General features: G+C 40.2%; 1 protein-coding gene and 1 long non-coding RNA gene across 8 annotated transcripts in view; both read right to left on the minus strand.

The window, feature by feature from the left end:
- Window positions 1–1,308: 1,308 nt before the first annotated feature.
- Window positions 1,309–3,226, minus strand: LOC123986355. The gene is made up of 2 exons (XR_006828858.1): window positions 2,793–3,226; window positions 1,309–1,682 (listed from the first exon to the last, which is right to left on the minus strand). It is a non-coding gene; the product is annotated as an uncharacterized LOC123986355 (long non-coding RNA).
- Window positions 3,227–9,858: 6,632 nt separating this feature from the next.
- cntn5 (contactin 5) overlaps window positions 9,859–23,444 on the minus strand; it is a 118,378-nt gene continuing 104,792 nt past the window's right edge. For all 7 annotated transcript variants that reach the window (XM_046074226.1, XM_046074231.1, XM_046074230.1 and 4 more), the window contains exons 18-24: window positions 22,172–22,242; window positions 12,999–13,233; window positions 12,803–12,912; window positions 12,509–12,695; window positions 12,251–12,363; window positions 11,242–11,410; window positions 9,859–10,771 (exon numbers count right to left, since the gene is read on the minus strand). In XM_046074226.1, the coding sequence (XP_045930182.1) occupies window positions 10,668–10,771; window positions 11,242–11,410; window positions 12,251–12,363; window positions 12,509–12,695; window positions 12,803–12,912; window positions 12,999–13,233; window positions 22,172–22,242 (989 nt within the window). In that variant the 3' untranslated portion in view covers window positions 9,859–10,667. The remainder of the gene's footprint in view (window positions 10,772–11,241; window positions 11,411–12,250; window positions 12,364–12,508; window positions 12,696–12,802; window positions 12,913–12,998; window positions 13,234–22,171; window positions 22,243–23,444) is intronic.

The raw sequence follows: 23,444 nt of genomic DNA on the forward strand, positions 1-23,444 counted from the left end.
GTGGTTTTTAAGCAGAAGTTTTGAAATTTCTGCTTCCATCATAATACACTGGAGGTAATTTAATTTGTGCTCCTGTGAGTACTGAAAAATTACATTTGAATGCTTCGATGTATCCTTCCAGAATCAGTGTTCCGTTACTCGACCTCACTGGAAACTGCTTTCATAGGGACTATTTCTTTAGTAGAAAGAAGTTCCCGTGAAACTGTTCACATGGAAGTATGTGAATCATGCAAAGAAAATGACACTGTTGTTGGAAAGAACAGTTGATTGATTTCAAATACTGAGCACCACAAACTAAATTTTTTCTTTTTCGACTTCCATTGTACTGAGATAAAAGCAGAAATCTCACAGACATAGCTCTCAAAACCTCTGCACGTACATCTAAAACCGTTTTTTGTCCCATGATATTTTATGTGTATTTTTGACACACAAGCAACACAAGCTACTGCATTAGTAGAAGCTGAAAGAACATATAAAGCAATGAGCAAACCAATGACAAATTAGAGATGAGCTGTATTTCTTTTCTAATTTGTGTAAATTATCATTAAACAATTGATTTATTAATGATAATGTACAGCCTTTATCCATGGCAATGGATTATTGTGAATTAAACCATGAGCATGGTTTAGCAACACATTCAGTTCACAACTTGGATGTTTTACAAGATAGCTGTGAGAAACATCACAGAAGATCTTTCACATTTGAACAATAATCTGCCACTGTGGTACACACTTCACCTATATTATATATATATATATATATATATATATATATATATATATATATAGCATGTTTTACACAATGTAATAATAAATCCTAGCTCCAAGGAATCTAAGTAGCTAATTGAAATCACTGCGAATAGAGTGAAAAGATACTGTTGTTCCTTCTGTTTTTTGAACTGAGATCAGATTTAATGAGTGGTTGGTGCGCTATACATTCCATGGGGTGTGTCAGATATTACAGTTTGATTTCATGCATCATGAAACAAACGAGTGCTTCACTGAATTATTTAAAACGCCCTTTCAGCAACATCCTTACCAAAACACTTGGTGAGCATTCTAGTAAATGAGTATTAAAATGACACAGCTGTTGGTACTTTGCACATTGAGGATTCCATTAGATAATCAGGCACATTTCAATCAAGCTAAAATAAGAACACAACTGCTATGTTGCCAGTGTGAAAGGGCTTCAACTTCATTCTATCGGTCATGGAAATTATCAGATCTCATCTACTGCAGATTAGTAGAGAAAATGGGCTTTCTGAAAATCCAGCCAATTTAAACTTGGAAAGGAGCAGGGAGAAGAGGAGAGTGTGGCTTCTTTACTGTTTTATTACTTAGTTTCACTTTGAAGGAACCCTTAGATTGATCCAAGTTTTACTGTGGCCTGCCACCCAGGGAATCTTTAAATCAGGTAATATGTCAGCCCGATGAAAGGTTCACCGCACCTGGCTTTACTGTAAAGTAGGCAATGAAGCTGTAAAAGGCCAAGCGATGAACTGGATGCTCCCTTGCGCAGTCAGGCTCCAGACCAAGGATAAACCCAGCATTTACCTTTCACTCCTCTCTCCGTGGAAAATGGGGGGTGGGGGCTGCCGCACAGTGTTAGCGACAGGTCAGGACAGTTCAATCCGGAAGAAGCTAGTGCATTAAAGGACCTGATGAGACTTTATTCATCTGAATCTAAAAGGAATGAATAAAACATTGGGTATTACCTTTAGATCCACTTGTTATTAAGATCTTAGCAAACTGAATACACCCAAGACAAAGGAAACCGTGACGCTAGACTGATTCAGTATAATGTATGGACAACAAGAAAACTCAGAGAAATGCTTGTGGTCATGACAACATGCACCACATATCCAGCTGTACAAAATCACAGATGCACTATTAAAGAATGACCCAGGAAGTCTTATTTTCAGTAGTAAAAAGGGTAAATCTTAAAAAAGATAGAGCAACCACGCTGCATGGACATGGACTACTTAAAAACAGATATTATTGCTCCTCAGTGAATGAAACATTATGACATTTAATTTAAAGGTTACCAGCAGGTAAAAACTTCCACTTGTCCAGCACTTAAGGTACCCTGTGGAGTTTTCATATAAACTGAACAAAAGTTTACAGTCAGTTACGCACCAAAACCTATTGTTTGTTGTGGTCATACAAAAATGTTAAATGTATTTCCTTCCTCATAAGACATTAGCAAAGTTGCTTTTATGGAACATTTCAAATCCCACATTGTTTACATACATATTAACTAGCTTCCAGACTTCTTCCCTGCGCAAGGACGCTGCGTTCACCATTGTGCATGCACACAAGAGAAATAAAATGACGTGCTCGTAAACAAACAGCTCCATAGGCTACTAGGTTCAAAACTCCATAGGATACCTTTTAATATAATTACAAAATGTCTTCATAGTAAATAGTTAATTTCTCATCAGCCCCTGCTGTATTTTCCTACTGTTAACATTTTCATGTCAGATTTTAATGCTAGAGTGAAAGTCAGTCCATTTCAGTCAACTACAAAGAGCAAAGTGACTTCAACAGCAAAACATACACAACATGCTCTTTTCACTAGCCAAGAATGAACTTTGGGAATTTTAAGCTTAAGTATTTTTGCTCAGTTCCACTAATAAAGACTTTGCAGCGATTAACAGAAACTCACAATGAGCAAGCTTAATCAACACTTTAATGCCATAAAAAACATTTTCAAGAGTTAAATATTTCCTACCAAATAACTATTAAAAGGGTAAGATTTCTATGTTAAGGTCGGTGAATTACTGGAGTACTTACCTTAAGCAGCTAGGGGTTGCAGTGCGGTCAGCTCCATATGGAGACCCTGGATGTCTCCCTGTTTGATAGTGGTTTGCTGATGATTTGGCTCGACATGATGTTCACCTCTGTAGGATGTGAAGACCCAATGAGTAGTGTACCTCTGGAGGCCTACTGAGGTACACTCATTGACAGTATATTACCAAGGGGGTAAGCCAGAGATCGGACAGTGAAGCCGACCAAAGCCTGCACGGATGTAGGCCCAAAAATGACGTCAAAACCCGTCGCACATGAGAGATGTAACTGTAGATTGTAAACTCTCGGTAATCTAAAAAAAAAAACTATTCGGCAATCAGTGACGCTGCGTTGGTGTTTGACAGGTGAGCCTCGTAGGTGGGCTGACTAATCAGTGACTATCCGTGTCAGACAAACACACTGAGCCATGAGACTTTTTGTTGGCGCAGCTATGCAGCTACCAGAATTACGGTGTTTCTGCCGTTGTTCTTCGTCATTAAACCACAGTAATGACGCTGACGCTGGTGCCAACAGGAAGTAGACCTGTAGTAGTATTTTATTGGTCCAAAACTTGCTTCACTGCTCTCCATTCAAATCAGTGGGGTGGCTTCGTCCAGTAATATTCTGTCTATGATGTTACATGTTGCCAATCTAAAGAGGTAAATATTAAATACTAGGTTACACACTACCCTCAGGACAAATGTTTTGCACCAAAATGTTCTTTAAATGCTTTATCTCCATTTTTTCTTCCTGATGTGTATATTATTTGTGGTCTCATATTAACTTTGCAACATATGGTATTTTATTGAAAACATGAAAAGAACAAATAACTGTGGTGTTCATTGTGTTGCTTTCCATTGTGACTGCGCACTTTTACTGAAGACAGAACATTTTATGCTTCCATCAAGAAGAACCTTGACCCCATGATGACCTTACCTCTAGTACTACCATCAAGTGAAATTTTGGCCACCTTTATATAATTATTTTGTTATGGTACAAGACTGACTGTGAAAGTAACAGTTAACTGGGGAGATTATAAGGTCTTGGCAGGGGTCTGCACTGAGCTAACTGCTTTCTTGCTTTACCTTTAAATCTCCCTATAAAGCCGTCTTCCTCCTATATACATTGTACTTTGACTATCCCCAGATTTGCAAATCCATCCCATTATATTTCCTTACACAATGGTTCTGGAGAAAAGTAGCTTGAATTTTCAAATTGAATCACTACCTTCACCAATCTGTCGTGTTTGGCTGAATTCCAAGATCTACATAAATAAAACACCCTAAATGACTTTTACTTACTAAAATGATTCACACCTACATTTTTGGAAATGTCTTTTGAGCAGCACGACACACCACAACCATTTTATAAATATTTGCAGTTTGACATTGTGACGGCCCATTTGACTTCCTATTCTTATTCTAGGAGTGAGGCCGGGCATCACTGATCATTACCTGCTGCTCCATAGCAACTAACTTCTTTGTTTACTACCCTTCTCTGTACAAAAATGCAGACACTTAACACACTACTGATGTTACTGACATACATTACATTTTCACATGTTCATTTATTTTTTGTTAAATAAATCTTTAGTTACAAGGGTGTCCTCTCTTTGAGCAGGGCTGTAACAATATCATGTGGTGCAGCAAGGGCCAAACATTTCGGTATACCAGGTAGTTTGGTATTCCATTTGAATACCAGGAGCACCTTACAGCATAATGCATTCCAATCCCATAACAATAACTGTATGTCAGAGCACTGTTCAACTCAATAGAAATAGAGCTTTAACGAAATAGAGCTGTCCAATGCTTTCCAATACTATACAATATTAAATACTTTCAGTATTATATTTGGCAAATGATTGAGAGTAGAATTACAAATGGCCTGAACTACAGTGTTGGAAAGTTTAATCAACAGGATTTGTCTTTTTTCTTCTCAGATTTACTTAAATGTGCCTCCCTAATGAGGCCTCTCAGCAGGGCACTCTTACTTTAATTTCTTTTGAGGGAGGGTTCATAGACTATCAAATTAGCTGGTGTTTCTTAAGACGTTTCCCTCTAATAGAACACCATCTGCCAACACACAGGCAAGAGCATTTGTTTTGAAAAATAACCAAGTCCTGCAACTTGTGGATCTTTAGTTTGTATGAAATGCTTTTTGGAGACTGTGTTTTGAATCTCTGGCTGTAATAAACAATATAGGTCTTTCTTTGTTGTATTGCAAAGACAACAACAGATGTGTAAAACCAACACTAGTTCCACAATATACTATCTTGCTGAGCCCACAATACAAACGTGTCATTGTAACAAGCAATATACAGAAAGTTGTCCTACATTTAAAGCCTCAGTAGTGCAGCTAAAATGTGACATTTGTCCTGAGAGTGGTGCTAGAGGAAAGGCCATTGGGTCATTACAATCACAAGAGTGTTCCCTGTGGGAGTATAAATGTAACCAGAAAATTTCTCTAGTTTGTGTACTCTAAAGTGGACATTATAGCCTGCGGGTGGAGCTAAAGAAAAATGCCAGTTATGGAGTGTCTAAAATGTAACAGTTTCATCTTCTAGGAAGCTTAAATACACTCACTAACTAAAAATTCTGCTCATTAGAACTCTATATTTCTTAAGTAGAACAAAAAATTTTTCTTGGAGTGATTTTTTTCAGTTTTGTTTTGCCAAACTGAACAGTAGTCAATATATCTTAACAAAGTTACCATGAACTCTTGGCCAATGTGTTGGATGGACTGGACAACCAACTGATTTTGTCTGGCAACTAGTGGAGCAAAACAGAACAACAGTGTAACAGTCCGATGAGTACGCTGTTGATGGTACAGTGCGGGTACTGTAAACAAACAAACAAAAAAATCAGAATTTTTATATACAGTACGTCCTGCAAAGCTCAACAGCACTGTGACTTCCTTACAGTACCGCTGGTTTTAGAGGTTAAAAAACAACCTCAATTATAACTTCAATAATTACTGGACTGGTGCAATACAATGAAGATGTTTACTCTCTCCGCAAAGCTGCTCCTTTAATCCCTCTGTTCACAGTCTACAACAGAACACGGCTCTCTAATTCTCATTCTCTGCCATCCCTGCCACTGCCAGGGAAGCTGAAAAACCAAACATCACAGAAACATTCAACAGCAAACACAAATTAGCTAGCTGTATCAGAAGTCCCATCAGTTGTATTTTTACATTTATTTACCAAAATACAGATTGTCTTGTACCAGAGCAAAGATAACGCACTATCTAAAGATATAATTACTCTAAATGGGAATGTCCTGGCCTCCAGCACCACAGTAAGGAATCTCTGAGTTATCTTTGATCAGGATTTGTCCTGATATGTCCTATTTCCTCCTACATAAAACAAACTTTTTTTTTCTCAAACCTTTTTCATCTATGTAACATTGCAAAAATCAAGCAAAAAGATGCAAAAAACTCCCAAAACTAGTCCATGCATTTGTTAAAGCGTAAGAATTCATAATACTTTATTACGCCACTAGCACACTGCACGCCCAGAATCTAGGGTTACTTGTGGTTTCTAGAGTCTCCAAAAGTAGAATGGGAGCCAGAGCCTTCAGCTATCAAGCTCCCCTCATGTGGAATCAGGTCCCAGTTTAGGTTCAGGAGGCAGACACAACCTCCAGATTTAAGAGTGAGCTTAAGACTTTCCTCTTTGATAAAGCTTGTATTTGGGGCTAGCTAAACCATCCCTTAGTTAAGCTGCTATAGGCCTAGACTGCCAGGAGACTTCCCATGACGCACTTCGTTCCTCTACCCTCCCCTCCCTCTGTAAGCATTATTATGCCATTAATGCATGTTGATAACTTGACTTCTTTGTTCATCCCACACATATGTCCTGTACGAAAGAGCCAAAGTCGTCTCCATTTGCTGAGGTCTTTTGGCTTGTGCAGGATACTATTAAGAACATTTGACACTGAGGTGACATCTGAAATCTTCTATGCAGTGGCCTGTTGGTGAGGTGAAAAAACAGAGAGGAACAGATAAAGACTCTATAAACTGGTTAAGAGGGCTAGCTCTATCCTGGACATCCCTCAAGATTCCATAGAGGTGGTGGATGAGAGGAGGATGTTAACCAAGCTGATGTCAATCATGGACAACACCTCTTACCACCCACATGAGACTGTGGGAGGCTTAAGCAGCTCCTTCAGCAACAGACTGCTACACCCACAGAGTAAGCAGGAGTGCTACTGCAGGTCCATCGTTCTGACAGCAGTCAGATCTTGTAATGCTAGCATAACATAACACTGTTGTTTCTGTCACATCACCCACCATTTACAACATCACAGTTACTTTGCAATATTTATCTCAGGTTATATATTCTATTTATTTATATGTATACATAATATATATATATATATATATATATACACACACAGTATATCCTTAATATTTATACTGTACAACTATCCTGTGAATTTCCTGCTTGTATCCTGTGCAAATCAATCTTGGTGCAAATATCCAATTTACAGGGCAATATTTGTAATACTTATTATTATTATTATTATTATTGTTATTGTGCATTACAATTATCATGTGCAAAGATAACCACCATGGTCATATGTGTAGGTAGAGTTGTACACATAGTGTATTTTCTCCTCTGGCTCTTTTGACTCTTGAGATGCTATAACAAGTGAATTTCCCTGGTGTGGGATCAACAAAGTTTATCTTATGTTATCTGGAGAATGTTTCATTGCCACAGAAAGTTTCACAACACTCACACTTTTAATTTACCACAAGGCTATTATCCAGACATACTTTGGTAGAAAATTATTAATTGGGATCCTTAACGCTAAAGCACAACACAACACAACACAAAGCTTATTGAGAAAAACTGCACTGTGAAACAACAATTATGGTTTTTAATTCAATTAAAAAAGACTATTCCACTGCATTACTGCACCATTCATCCTTGGAGAAAATGTCTTTTCGCATTTGATCCTGTCTTACTTATGTTGTAATCGCTGGCTGCTACTTTGACTCATCAGCTTCATAATCCCTGAAAAACTTTTTATATTACGTTTTACCACTTCAGTGTCATTTACTGTGAAACTTTACTGAAAAACTTAACAACTGCATCCTAAAACATTTGGTATGTGCAATTCAGTTCTAGTGCAAACAGAAACATCAAATGCAAGACAGAAAATTACATGTTGTACAGAAAGTCTCTCACTGTATGACATTACAGTTTACCTTTTACTGTAGCAGCAGCATCTGTTAGAGGGTCCTACTCTTCTGGCAATTTCAGGATGAGTGTTAAACTGTGACCTGCCTGAAAAGCAAACTCATAGCTCAGCTTTCAATCGCAGAGCAAATCCTCCAACAATGCCGCCGAGACAATTTAATACTTGACACTGAGTTTTAGAGGGCTAAAGGACATTTGGGCATAGATGAAGACAAAAGTAGTATCGACTGATGCTTGTTGGGATATCATATTTGAAGGGTGTAAGAGAGTGTGCTGTAGGGATGAAAAGGAATGAGAGAAGAGAAACTTTACATACCATGTGCCAATGTTGTTCCCTGAATAAACTAAAAAAAAAAATTATTAATTATTATTTATTGCAATAGCATTAGATATTTAATAGAGATAATAAATAAAAAATAATATGAATATATGAAAATAATAAATATATAATAATTACTCATTTAGCTGACACTTTTATCCAAAGCAAGGCGGTTAAGTGTCTTGGTCAGGGACACATTGGTGGATGTGTCACAGCTGGAACTGAACCCGGTCTCCCACACCAAAGGAATGAATCTTAGCCACTGCTCCATCGCCACCACAATATATGCAAAATAGTGCATATTTCCTTCAACTTGAAGTTCCTGTCATTCTAACAGCAAGTGCCCGTCCCACTGGAGTGTCCCACAGTGTGCACACTGTCAAATACCAAAGTTTTAGGGTTGCTGTTTGATTATGTGTGTTGTTAAGTGGTTTATGAAATTCCAGCCTACAACTTATACTGACCAGACTCTTTCCCCTTCAAAAACACAAAGAAGCAAGAAAAAAGGGAGGCATTCAAACATTCTATTAAAATAAAACAGATAATGACAGTTAATAGGACCACCAACATTGCAATGCTAATGGTGATTAAAAGCAGCTTAAGTTTCATAAATGATTGATGAAAATATATTTTTCTTGTACATACTGTAGATAACTCAAAAGTACAGTATATCCCGCCACACAACCATGTGCGCACACACACACACACTCTGACATTAACCTAGGGGGAGTTCATGTTTTAATTGCTGACACTATGACTACTGGCTCTCTGAACCAAATGGGTCCCTTTGCAGGATACATAATCCATTATCATATATCAGATGCACCAACAGACAGGTGCTGCATGAATAATTAAAGGTCGGTACATTAGCACTTGTGTGGAGGTATGTGTTTGAGCCGACGTCATTGAACAGGCTAAAAGCACCACAAAACCCATCCATCCACATTAAACAGCTTAATGCTTTGCACTACAGACAGAAATGATGTACAAGTTGAAAGAGGAATCCAACCTCACCATCCTCCCCCTCTGAATGTAACCAAAACAGAGAGCTCTAAAAGTGGAGGAGTATCCACGGGATAGACACTGCTTGGAGCAGTGTTCGTCCTCTCTTTTGGTGTGTGGTCCAATCTCTTGTGGTTGAGCTGGTACCCTTGTCTGAACCTGAGTGAGGTGATCCAGGTTACTCTGACTCTGTAATGGAGAGTCCAGGGAGCTGGAGGCAGAGCAAGCAAAAGGTCTGCTCAAGCAAGAAGGCTTTAGGACTACAGATCTCCATTCTAACATTAATTACACTTGAGGCAAATTCATTTGGATTTCTGCCCAGTGAGAGATAAGCTTTTACTGCAGACAAGGCAAGAGAGGAGGCAGAGAGGAGGGAGAGATACTCTTGATGTTGCCCTATTTGTCTCTGCAGTGGTTCTTTTATCACAAAAAGTTTTGTGGCCGCTAATGCCATGTGTGTGGAATTCAATCAACCCATACCTTACATAACCCTTTCTGCCAGTGGTATTCAAACAATTGCAGTAATGAGAAATTACAAACAACAAACATTTAAAAAATATACATCACATTTATTTGTACTGACACCAAGAGTCCGTACAGAGTTGTCTTTGTTTATCGATGTATTTGGGCACTACACCTGTTTCCTACCTCCATATATCCACCAGTCAACAAACTGTATCACCAAGCATTGCTTAATCACTACCAAAAAACAGAGAGTTTGACATAGCTGACACACACCACTGTGTTTTTTTTTCTCTAAAGGTAACACAATGTACAAAAAGCAAGTCTGGAAATAGTAGGATTCTTGATTCCATAAAAAACTTTTTTTCTTCTCAATGTATGAATAAGAAAACAATGCACTTATCTCTACTGAGCTTCTGCTGCATTGCTTGTTAGGCAGCCAAGGGGTAAATTGATGCAGATAAGTAATGAAAAGAAACAGGCCGGCTGATCCCTGTATTACTACCACAGCAGCTTTCGAGGAATTGTTCATGCTCTGTAGAGCCCCAGAGCTGTAGGAGCCGTCTGGAAGTGGTTAGATGCCAGTCAATGAAAGGAACACATGATGGTAAAGTAAATGATTTAACAAATCTTTCCACAGAATGTACACTACAGTACAACACTACCGCATTGTTGGAAAGAACTGTGCAAATCAAACGTCCAGGGCCTCGAAAGAAACAGGGAATTTAAAAGGCTGAACTCTGAAGAGCCGCATGTTAACTGGCAGACTCGACCCCCTTTGGCAGGCCTCGGGCCCTATGGGATGGGTAAGGCCAAAGCAAGCAGGCAGTCAGAGGGAATAAGGGAGCGGAAGACTGGTGGCTCCCTCCTTGAAAATGAGGATGGCACAGTGGCCTCACCAGGATGCTGAAGGCACCAGAATAACCAGGAGCAGTGCTGTCCATGTTAGGCTCTGTGGCAGGCAGTGCACTGAGCACTGGTTGCTTTTTGCTCGAACACCTAAGAGACAGGGGAGAGGGGGGAGAGAGTCAATAATGATGAAAACAAAGATGCTAAAGATGCTTAAATTTTTATACTAAATAACTCCATGGATTTTTTAAAATGAATTGGTCTCAAGGCGGTTTCTTTTTTGCCAATGAAAGAAAAAAGGACAGTGAAGGAAAACAGAGATGAGGAAGAAAACAGCAATCCATTGCCCTGGAAAGCTGTCACACACAGAACTGCAAACTTTCTGTACATTCTGTTGCTTAAAAGTTAATTGGCTGTGCAAGAGTAGGACGGTTTGTGTGGGCGAGGTAATTAAAACAGTATTAGCCAAAGAAAACTTGGCTTGCACAACAGATGTGGTGACTCAATTAAGGGCAGAACATAAAATTGAGAAACAGCTTGTGCATAGAGAATGGACTTCAGAGGTCATGTAATGCAGTGTGTGGCTGAGATGGGAGGCAACTAACTAGCTTCAAGCTTACCGGAGGAGGTGACCAGTCGAACTTGGGAGCTGACTGCTCCCTCTCCTCCTTCGCTGAGGGCGCGTACCTCAATGATATAGGTGCCTCCCTCTGGCAGTGACAGCATGGTAGAAGGGTTAATGGTTCTTGTCACCTGGTTGTGGCCTCTGCCCTCCTGTTTGAGTAACACCTGAAGGACACGTGCACATTGCCACTATAGGTTTACACAGTATATACAGTTAATACTTCAACACCACATTTTCCTTAAACAGTAGTAGATCAGCAAAATGGCATGACTTATTTCTGGTGTTCAGGAATCCAGAAGTAAAAGTCCTGCTTATTTTCTGCAGAGAGAGTGTAAGGTGAGTTCATTTGGAGCCCTTCCTAGGCTTGGATAGACATACTCTCCTATTTTAATCAACAATACAAAAGATGAGCAACTTTGTTTAGTAAACATCACTTTCTTTAAAATACCAAGTCAAAGTTACAACACTGTGTGCAAGTAAATGTGGAAAAAGATGTCAACTATGATTTCCAATTGCATTTCAGTACAGTAAAAGAAAGGCAGTGAGCTTAATTTTGATGCATATGTCACGCTGAAGGTTTACACTTCAGAGAAGCCTTATAATATATTCAGCAGTTTAAATTGATTCACTTTCGGATTCTGGGTCAATGTTAGATGCATTTTTCAATTTTTGTGTGGTATTTTGCTTCCAACTGCAATGATGAAAGGTTCTGAACTTACTACAGGACTGATTTGCCTGTCTTGGCTGAAAACCGTGGCTATTGTGGTATTAAGAGCTTGTTGTCATACCAAACTGATATGAATTCTCAGAATCATACATAAATAATTTAAAGGCCTTAACAAAATCCTATAGTACTGTTAATTTATCCAGCAAACTACTATATTTGTATTTATAGTGGTAAAAAATACTTCTATAACTAGTGGCTCCTCCCACTTAGCAAATATATAGTCTTTGCATAAATGCTTTATGTGTCTTAATGTTACAAAACTGAGATTGATCATTACCATGTACCCAATGACATCAGATTCATTGTCTTTTGCCTTCACTGGGTCCCAGTTTAAAGACACGTTGTTGCCCTCTTGAATCCACATGAGGTTGTTTGGAGGCTGGGCAGGAGCTATGAAGAGAATGCAACACTCTTTTGAGTTTCAACCAACTAGGTCAATTACTACACTTTTTACAAGGGGATTTAGAGCAAACTTTACAGGTAGCCTCTATTCCATATATAGTATTACATGATTTAGTGTCAGTGCTGTACTCACGGGCCTTCCTGGTTTTGGCTGCGACAGCAGCAGTGGCAGGACCCTGACCGATGCTGTTGAAGCCTCTAACTGTGATGAGATACAGACTGTTGCCCTCTAGTCCTGTCAAGACCATGGATGTTTCATTTTTCACAGTTCTTTGTTTTTTTCCCGACTCTTCCTGCTCCATGTCTTTCCAGTAGCTGACCTGTTACACAGAATAAATGACTTTAAAAAAAATTCTGTTCTCAAACCTCAAATCATGAACAAAGGTACACATGCACACAAATGCAGACGCAAACTATTTACACACACCTCATATCCTCTTGGTATTCCGGGACCAGGATTGGGCGGTTTCCATGTGACCCTAATATCCGATGAAGAAATGCTGTAAGCTTTCACATCAGATGGTGCTTCCCTCGGCTCTGTGAAACAAGTAAAAATTATGACATCATGTCGTCATAAAATGCAAAAAAACTATTCCTTCTGTACTTTTTAAATGTTATCTCACCCCCCTCAGCAGAGTGGATGATGACAACTTTGCTGAATGGCCCATCTCCCTTGTTGTTGTACACTCCGACTTTTACTTCAAATGGGGTAAGGGGAGGGAAAGTCTCGTCTCTGTATTTGTACGTAGTAGAGTCTGCTGAAGTCACCATCTTCTCCTTCCAGCCTCTGGTTCCGTTGGCACGAAATGCAACAATATACCCAAAGCCCTCACCATTTTGGAACTCCTCAGATACGGGCTGAAAATATCAGAAAGAAAATTAAATGACATTGCAAGAGTGTCTTTCACTGAGATTCATTGTAAACCTGGCTTACCAGCAATTCAGTTCTGTGACTGAAGGTGCATAATTTCCATATTTTCTCATCTGAACAAAACAGACTTTTTCCTCTATGGTAGTCCCATATAACCAGCTTTCAATTTCCTACCGATTTACTGTAACTGCCTGCCAGTGTTAATAAAGATACAGTCAGTCTTGAGTAATTGAAACAAATCATATCTGGCTCAGCTGTGCCCATTATGTAGCTATTTATCTTTCAATGTCTTGACAGGACGATTTTTGGGACACAGGTTTTGTGTGATGACTTCAATGCTTATCTGTGGTTTTCCTGAAGTGGTGAAACTGTGAGCTGTCTTCCACAGCTGCTCCATGCTTAATCAAATCAAATGGCAATTTATTAAGTGAGCTAGAATTTAATTAAAATATGAGCTGCAGGGATTAAATCTTTGGCTAAATTTAATAAATGACAAACACCTGTACACCTGTTTTTGGCAACTGCTCACGCTGTAATGTGTTGATTTGCATAGGCTTCAAAGTAATATTGTCCCCTGAAGGCATCACCCAAATTAGCCATCTAGTCTACAGCGAGATTGGTGGTGGATGGAGATGTAGTTCACATTTCATTCAACAACGACCAATCACCATGACAATGCCTAATTACAGAGATGATCATTGAAAATGAATTAGCTTCCATCAAAGTTATTATTGGAGCTGGCAAGAGATGCCAAGGATTATGGGTTTTTAAAAAACAATGTGAACAAATGAGCTAGTTAAGTCAAGGAACACTTGCAGGTTTGGGAACTGAGACTGTTACAGATTAGTGTGGACCCAGTGTGAGAGGGCTGATACAACTGCGCTAAGTCTTGTGGATGAAATCATGAGGCCTGCTGGGCTCAGTGACGGTGACTGTGGGGGCATCTCTAATGGTCCTCCCAATGGCTCCCCGAGAAAAAGCAGTCTCTCACCGTCGACTCTAATGAGACGGCTGAATGAAGCTGCAGAGACTGTTTAGTCATTCATCCTGCTTAATAACCCTGCCCACCATGGCCGTCCAGGCTCTGACAACTCTCCACAGATGATTGGAGAGGCAGAACTGCCATGCCTTGACTGCCAAAAAGGGCTAACATTCCTGCTCTGTCTCCTTTAATATCTATCTCCATTGATCACTGACGAAGCCCTGATTTTTTTCGCAAAGCATTTAGCAGAATCGAGAAGAAATAGGGCAGAGCTAAAACGACTTAAAATGCCAAGTCCCAAAAGGAGGACATTGCACCTAAGTGGAGCACCTCAGTATTGTCCTGTGATACTACTGAAAACTTACAGACTTATTGATGGGTGACCAATAATTGTACCCCACAAAAGTGGGTTTATCTCATTGCAAAAAATGAGAAATGCAGGTACATGGTTTCTTATGTCTCATCAAGAGAATCCTTAAGAATGCTGGATCAACAGTTTCACTAAGAAACAATTTTTGTAATTACTCAAATTCATGCATGGCTTGAAAGGGCTCTTTATTAAGGTTTTATGTCTAACCAAGCACCAATCATGGTTTTGTGTTATGTTAAGTATCCCTTGATTGTTCTCCAAACATGGGGTCCTGTATTTATTTATAAGGAGGTCCTCATTGTGTTTTATTAGCTCCTCTAATGACACTCTTGTGTTGTAAATAGGAAATGGTCTACTATCAAGCACCATCCCATCTGGAATGGACATTATCCCCCATAATGTGCCACTGAGGGGCATGTCTACTCATGTGAAGGTTATCTTCCCAGTGGCAGTTGGGCTCCCATACTTAATAACTACAAGAATAACTGTCAGTTACTTCCACATCTGTTCACTGTTCCCATGTTAATATATCCTTCAACTGATCTCAATTGCAAATTCTTAGCTTTGCTCATAGTAATTCTGTACATGCTGTGCCCTGAATCTGGCTGAGAGCCAAGCTGTCCACTTGGAAACATTTCACACTAATATCCTCTTTACGTGGGCTAAGATTTATTATATTTTGTACAACCATTGTCAAGATTGAGATTACAAACATATTCATAAACATCCCTGGATTTATTGGGAATAACTCTGAGATTCAAGGTTAATCATTATTGTGCCTCTCATGTGGGACCAAATTTAAAATTCACAACATCTTAATCACTTGCCCGGCTGGTGCAGCTCTGTGTAATACATGGCCCAGCTGGCCTTCTTTAAGCTTTGTCAGCAAATATTGCAATTTTGACCAAGTTGTGCCCTCAAACTCCTTGAGACCCTGGATGGTTAAACACATTTTCCAAAAGAATAAAGTGGGAAGCTGGTTAAAGTGCAATGAGCTGTGATCCTGGGGTTGTGCTATTGTTAATGATTAGGTGGGAGCACTCGCCATGCTTGTAATGACAATCTGCAAATCTACCAAGATTTGGACACAAGGTCTTTAAATTTAAGATCAATCACAGAGCCAATGACACAATGAAAAAACACCATGCACACAATGCAAATATGTGTAGGTAAACTGCAGTCATTATTTCATTAAGTCAATTTGAGGTTTGTCAAAGGTTTGTGAAATGAGCAGCATCTGTTGTTTGATGTTTTCATTTAAAAAGACTGTATTTGTCATAATAATGCTTGTTTTGTATTCTTTGCTGCTGGCATGACTTTATTTCCCTTGGGACCAATATAGTTAAATCGTCTCCTACAGATAACCACTTCAACCTCTGATCTTGTGGAAAAACATCCTGCCAGAGTGGATTGAAGCACTTTCGGTTTATTCCATCATTGGAACAGTTGAAGCCTTTCTTACAAGCACAACCTGCTCAAACCCCCCCAGAAATATTGCAGCAGATGGGTCTCTCATTTCCTCGCTTTAAAATGGGAAAAAAAGGTAACCTTGCCCTAATGATGGGTGCTGACCTGACCCCCCTCACTACTCACAAGACCCTTTCTTTGTGCATACCGATATTTCAGTTTATTGTTGGTTACTTTTGGTTGTTTTGGGGCTTGTTTGGTCTTGACACCTGATGCTGATGATAAGAAAACAGATTTTAGAGCCAATTTTGCGCTAAATGTATGCATATCATATCATTTAAATACATGCAAATAGCTCCAGAGAACCGGACGCTATTTGCTTGGCATTGCAGTTTGGGATGCATTTCACCCTTTGCTGGTGCTTTGAGAATTACATGTTTTTGTGTCTATTTGTACAGGTTTAGCGGCTGCAAAAGACACACAATGCTTCTGCTTCTTTTTATCAACAGGGTAGAAGTTGTCTAAGCTCAGATGATGTCGACCTCCTATGAGAAACTGTTCTTTAAATACTCCTGTAAAGCCCTAAATACATCTATTTTCTGCATTTTAAGAACATCTCCAGACTCTTCTAATCATTTTCTCACTTTAGCTAAGCTTGAGCTGCTGAAACCTGTATTAATTAGTTCCCACTTTAAATGGTTCTGGGAATATGACGACAAGCAAACGCTGGTCCTGGTCCATCACACACTGAGCGAAACTGCAGCTCCTCATCATACCACTGGCACTGAATGCAACTGACTGTAAACTAATCATCTGTATATCTTTAAATTATTAGACCGTCTCCTTCAAGCTTAGGAACCACAAGGAGTAGCGTCGTCCATCAACCATACTTTATCCCCCTTAATAATGTCTGACAGGTATTCCCAGGCAACAAAAAGTGAAGGTTTTTAATGAATGGCACATGCAGTAGCAACCTCGACATGATTATTAAGTCACATTCACATGCAAGATTTATTACTTAGTGACAGTTCAACTCCTAAGGGAACAATGGCAAAGCCGTAGTTTCAGTACAGGTTTAAAATGAACCTTGTTTCATTAGACTTGTTTTCACTCTTCGACGACACTGATTCTCAACCTGCGGGTTCAGAAATCTTCTTGGTGGGTGATAATAAATTCCCTTAACATTCAGATTTATTATCACATTTTTTATCTTGATGAGCAATACTTTCTCAAGCCAAATGATGAATATTTACACTGTATAGGTTTCTTTACACATTTAATCATGTAGAAATTCTAAAAATAATCATCATTCTGTGCTTTAATGCTTAGAGTTTCCAAACCACAAGCACTGCTTTGCTTCACAGAGTCACAAGCAGGAAAGACTAAGAAACACTGCCTTATGGGATTAAGATGTTAATTTCCTGGAAATAAACTCATAAAACACATAATGTAAAAAATCAGCATTTGTTTTTTGTGTTGTTTAGGGTTATATTTAATATAAACTTGCATTGGTGATCACTTCAGCATGCCTAATATTGTTATCATTGTGATATTACATTATGACTTAACCTGCTTTAAGGGTGGCTGATTTTATTTGGTTTTCTTTCTGATAACAGGGAATGAACTATGCTGCACAAGGTGACTTTGTTGAGGAGGATAAAAGACTTAGGTGATGATGTAGTTGTCACGATCCTGGTCTGTTTTAATCATTTGCATTATGTTTGGCCGAGTCGGCTCTGAGAGGGATTCTACGGACCCACTCGCCACGCTCAGCCCACCTTTGTCTCCAGGGCTGTCCCGGATATCTGGCAGTGCGCCAAGGCATCATGGGCAGAGCCGCTGCGGACGAGGGCGCCCGTAGTGGGTTAGATTGATTTTCTGCGCGTGCAGGACCACACAGAAGCAGCTGTTCTGTGCATGCCCCCGCTGGAAAACACCCTCGCTGCCCACCTTCTTCCAAACACCCGCCGCTCTCGCAGGACAGGGGGACGTTGGAGTATTTTGAAAAAATATTCCAACTGTGCGCGCAGCTGGCCGCAGCGGCCAACAATTTGTGTGTGCTTGGCGTCGCGGCGGCTTCTGTGTCCCCCCCCTCATTGGACCAGGTGGATTTCCTGGCCCTGGGGAAAGAAGCGGCCGTTGAAATCACTGGCTGAGGAGGGAGAGCCCCCCCCCCCCCTCTGCCTCATGTCCGAGCCACTGTATTTATAATATGTTGTGCTGCTTGTGACAATATTGTGAATGTACAAAATGTTTTAATTAAACAACCTACATTCCTATAAGAGCTATCACCGTGCTAGCTACACGCTACACTTCGTTTCCACAGCATGAAGTCCGAGAAACGAGCAGCTCTTGCCGTGGAAGCGGCACAATGCAGCAATCTGATCCTAGCTTGCATTCCCGGTTGAGGCTGGGCTTTCTGCAGAGGTAGCACAGACCATCCAGGCGGCGAGGGCAGGCTCCACAAAGGTAAGAGGCTGGTCTTTCAGCGTTGGTGCATCAAAAGGGAAATGAATCCCATAACCTGCTCAGTGGGATCCATCCCTTCCTTCCTACAAGGCCTAATGGAGAAGGGATTGTCACACTCAACCATTAAGGTGTAAGGCGTAAGGTGTAAGGAGTCTCGGTGGTGCAGACTCACTCCACATGGGGTGTGGCAGTGTCAGCGGCCCTCTTCAGAGGGGTGAGCGTCGAGCAGATGTGCACAATAGCGTTGTGGTCTTCACCATGTCCGTTTGTGCGTTTTTACCTCTTGGATGTGTTGGGCTCCTTCTCAGGATCTGTGCTTGCAGGAGTGACTCAGGATCTGTGAAGAGAGATACCGGTGTCTCTCTCTTCACACTGACTGTGCCGGACGTCCCTGTGAGGGGTCTGGGCAGTTCAGTTGTTTGGATCTGGCTGAATCAGATCCCTCTTTGTCATGCCAAACCCCTAGTGGTGTGGTGACCTTCTGAGGGGTGGCCCACTGCCACCCCCTATCGCTTAGGATGGAGGCAGTTTAGGGCCTGTGGCCGATGGTTTCAGTGAAGTGAGCTAGTTCTATTAGCACAGGTGGAGCCCTCTACGATGGAGCTCTGCCACTTCTGAAGGGGTAGTTGGATGCTGAACATTGAGGACACAGCTATTTGTACGGTACGCACTTACGGTAGCGATGTCTAATTAGTCGGCTACTGTAAGCAAACTTCAGTGGGCGAGTATGTGCGTGTGATAGGAGAGCTAGCACCTATAGAGTCCAGTAGAGGGCTCCGCCTGTGCTAATAGAACTAGGGTTATCATATTGTAACCTTAGTTTCGTGCTTTGGGTTCTAGTTCCAGTTAGATTCTTGTCTTGTGTTTGGTAACCTGCCTGTGTGCAGTCTGTCAGTCACCTTGCTTGCCTGTGTCTGTCTGCTGCCCTGATTAGTATCACCTGTTTGTGCTCCCGTCCTCGTCATTAGCCAGTGTTTAAATGTTTGTCATTTCTGTTCTGTCTTTGCTGGTTCACTGTTCTTCTCCCTGTCATGCTTGTATGCCAGTTTACCTGTCTGTTCCTGCTCTGTGTTTGCCTTTTGGTATTATTACCTGCTGGATTGTTTGGATTTGGGGGTATGATGGTATCTTTTGTTTCATTTTTGGACTATCCTGAGTTTTGTGAATTCCTTAGTTTTGTTTAGACCGCCTTTTGTTGACATTGCCACAGTAGGCGTGAACACTTGGCGTTGTTAATAAATAGGTAAAGTTACCTGGGGCCTGTACCACGAAGCGAGTTCAACATACCCAGGATATCTTTTTGTTATCTGGCTTCACTAACCCTAACAATTACGTTTGGGATAAGCGGAACCACGAAGCTGGTTAACCGCTCAGTAAATCAAGCCAGGGTTTCTCAATCCAGCTGTGAGCACGTTCACATAAAAGAGACAGTGTTAGGAGCACATGACCAATCGCAGACATGAACAAGTCGACTGGCAACAAAGCGTCATATTTTACAAAGTGTGACGCACTTGTGTGGCTTGACTGTGTATGTTTGTCAATACTGCAATGGTGATGTGGTTTTCTGTTTGAGGAGCTGATTGCAGTGGTCCCTCCCCGATGGGAACACCTGGTCCCAGTGCTCCACAGGAGATAAAAGCTCCACCTCCAAGATCATGTCGCCCTCTCATCCTCCCTGCCAGCAGCTACACCTTTTGGTTTTCGTTTGTTTTATTTGAACACCACAACACTCTACACCACGATCACTCATCCACACTTACACGACTGATGTTGCTGACTAACCCATCCCATAATTTAAGTATTATTTTGATCATCTTATGTTACAATAAACCTTGTTAATTCAATCGCTGTGTCCTTTCCCACTTTTTATCATGGCCTTCGAGCCTGGTCATGACAAAAGAAAGAGCAAACTATAACCCTACAGAAATACGACGTCTCAGTAGCACGGCTGCAGCTGACAGATGCAGGGAGACAGAAAATCGCCGACTGTCTGAATGCCTAAATGAACAGGTGTAGCCTAGTATATAAAAGGCAAATCCATTTTTTTGAGCGTTCTTATGAGCTGTATGAAAATATCAGCCTTATTCTTTCAGCTCGGCTGTGTGTCAGCGTTTCCACATTAAAAGACTCAGGCACTGAATAGCCTAAGTGGTCGTTCCACCCATGGTTCAACCTCACTTTAAGGAACTTCTCGTCACTTCAAAAATTAGATTATTTTATTTAACACACTCCAAAGTGTTCCAAACATTGTTCAACTTCATAAAGCAACGAAACAAAAAAATCCATTCATGCCATAAAATTTGTGGTTGAAAGACTGAATCTCAACATTTAGGCTACTGAAAACCCACCTCAATACCTGCGCCCACATCGCAAAAGGTGGGGCGGAACATTACCAGTCTCTGTGATAGTATATAAGATAGCTACTAACCTAAAATAAATAGCCTACATTCATATTAAAATTTATTTCAATATCCCTATCAAGCTGCTCATAATATTCAGCCTCACATAAGAAAAATTAAACATTTATTTTAACAGCTGTGCCAGGGCTTACTGTAAAAAACCTGTACAATAGCTTAAGGCTTTTAGTCAGTCTCTGTAGGATGATATTGCTATAGCCTACAAGACTTACTCCACATCACCACAGCAAACATAAAAGCAGCCTATAAAACAGTCTGTGGGATCTCCTACAGATGGTGATGTCATTTTCCAAGAGAGCTCATTGGTCAGTAGGTGTTTTCATAGAGTTGATCTCTTATCAGGAACATAACCTGCTCCGGAGCAGGTTAGCCGCTCAGCATAAGTTACCATGGCGATCTACCCCGGTAAGAAGTGAACCACCGTTGTGGTACTGAAAACCCAGGGTTAACCCTGAAGTTATTTGGATAAGCTCAAATGCGTGTCCTGCGTTTTCAACCAGTTAACTGCCTGAGCACACGGCACAACCCTGACACTAGTTTTTCATAAAATACGCCTATTACTTAAAGAAATGTTTTAAACTCTCAAATTTACACTAGTTGGTAAAGTTAGTTACCAAAACTTTAGTATATTTTCTTACATAAAGTTGAACACAATTCTGTTTGCTTGTCCATCTCATTATCTGTGGAGCAGTTACTGAGCATCTCTGACTAGTAACATCTTCATTTTGGGTAAAAAGATCACAAGACTGTGCTTAACACGTTTCTGTTCACAATATTCAACACAGCAATGCACTTTACTGGAAAACAGAGCAGTCTTATAACTACAAATTATTTTGTCCTGTGGAGTCCTTTTCATAATAACACAGATTTTTATAATAAAACAGTCAACTTTGGCACTCAAAATGTTGATCTATTGACTGGATCTACATCAAGTTTTGCTTTTTAATTGAGTACATATGGTAACTTTCACATTCAATATGTTAAAATTATACTAGAAACTGGAATTGTGACTCCAGTGTAATTAATGCATGACATCTGGCAGTTTCTGCCCCCGTTTCTTTGAAAACAGAGAATTTTCTGTAAAATAATGTTGCTGAAGAGGTTTCAAAACATTCCACAGTTTGAATGTTATGATGTTGACATTTCTAGATACAAGATTATCTTTAAGTGAGAGTAGACTAAACAAAAGCTTCCATTAAGTTTGCTTAACTGAAACACCAAACACACTGTGACATTTGTGTTTTTGCACATAATCACGCTTGTGCTGCTTGAAGACCTACCTCCCACGAGATGACCAGTTCATGCCTGCGGCCGTTCCCTCCGCTAACATTCGCTGGTGCCACTGACGGGACTGTGTGAAACAGAAAGGTTAACACTGCATCACTGACCCAACACAACAAACTCACTTCAACATATTTTGAAAACTGAAGAGAAGATAAAAATACAAAAAAAATAATTTTCAGATGGTAGTCTATGTTTTATTAGGCCCAATCTTCAACTTGTAACCATATACGTTTGAGCCAAATTTAGATTTCATTATTAAAAAAAATCAGTCATATGGATTATAACTGAAAATAAAATGCTGTTTTAATGCTGTCTTAAAAACATTACTGAAGTAAACACAGCATCAACATCTCAGTAATTCACAGTTTTCACGTGACGTCACATTCCAAGGAAAATGCTCCCTTGGAGGGCAAAAAAGACGTTATTTTCCACTGCCCGCCAACGAGGAAACAAGTGATCCACTGTTACTTTGAGTTTGTCACTTGCCAAAATTGCGTTGCCAAAATGCAGGATGGTTGTGCTTTTGGATACACTAATCGACGAGGAGACAAACGTGAGCTGTGTTAGGTGAAGGATTCCCTACAAGGTAAACGTAAACATTAGGCTACCACAGTCGAACGCTGGCAGTGACCTGGCAGTTTTTAATGGATGTTATATGGATCGCAAGTGCCCAACACTTGCAGTTTGTGTTGCCGCTATGTTTGGTCTGTTGTTTTGCCCTCCAGGTCACCGCGCATGTCACGTGACTGAAAACAATGAATTGTTTAATGTTAATATTTTTACATGCATTAAAATATCTGTCAGTAAAATTTAGAGTGAAAGTAGGTTCCAGTGCTGTTTTGAATGTTGCACTCCTTTGTTGACAGTTGGATCACGGAATAAATCTAACATATCTGTGTGTAGAGTAATTAGTCTGTTGATTATGCTGAAACGATAGGACAGATTAAACAAGCCACTTCTAAATGAACACTCACCTTTATAATTATTACATTTTATAGATGTGAAATAAGCAGTTAGTGAAGCGGCACGCTTGATCCAGACTGTCTCAGTCAATTTTTGCTCACCATAACAGTGTATTCTGCTATCTTTGCCTCAGGGCATTAAAGGACTGGCTGCTTTAGCAGAAACACTAAACTTGTTGAAATTCATGTAAGCAGCTTATTTTCAACTTCTTGCCCTATTAATTACTGAGTATATTAACAATGGTATTATAACATGGACATGCAGTGGCGCGCAGGGGCACCAGCCTACTCTAAGCTGTCTAGCCAC

Source organism: Micropterus dolomieu, linkage group LG17, assembly GCF_021292245.1.
Source record: "Micropterus dolomieu isolate WLL.071019.BEF.003 ecotype Adirondacks linkage group LG17, ASM2129224v1, whole genome shotgun sequence".
Classification (NCBI taxonomy): Eukaryota; Metazoa; Chordata; class Actinopteri; order Centrarchiformes; family Centrarchidae; genus Micropterus; species Micropterus dolomieu.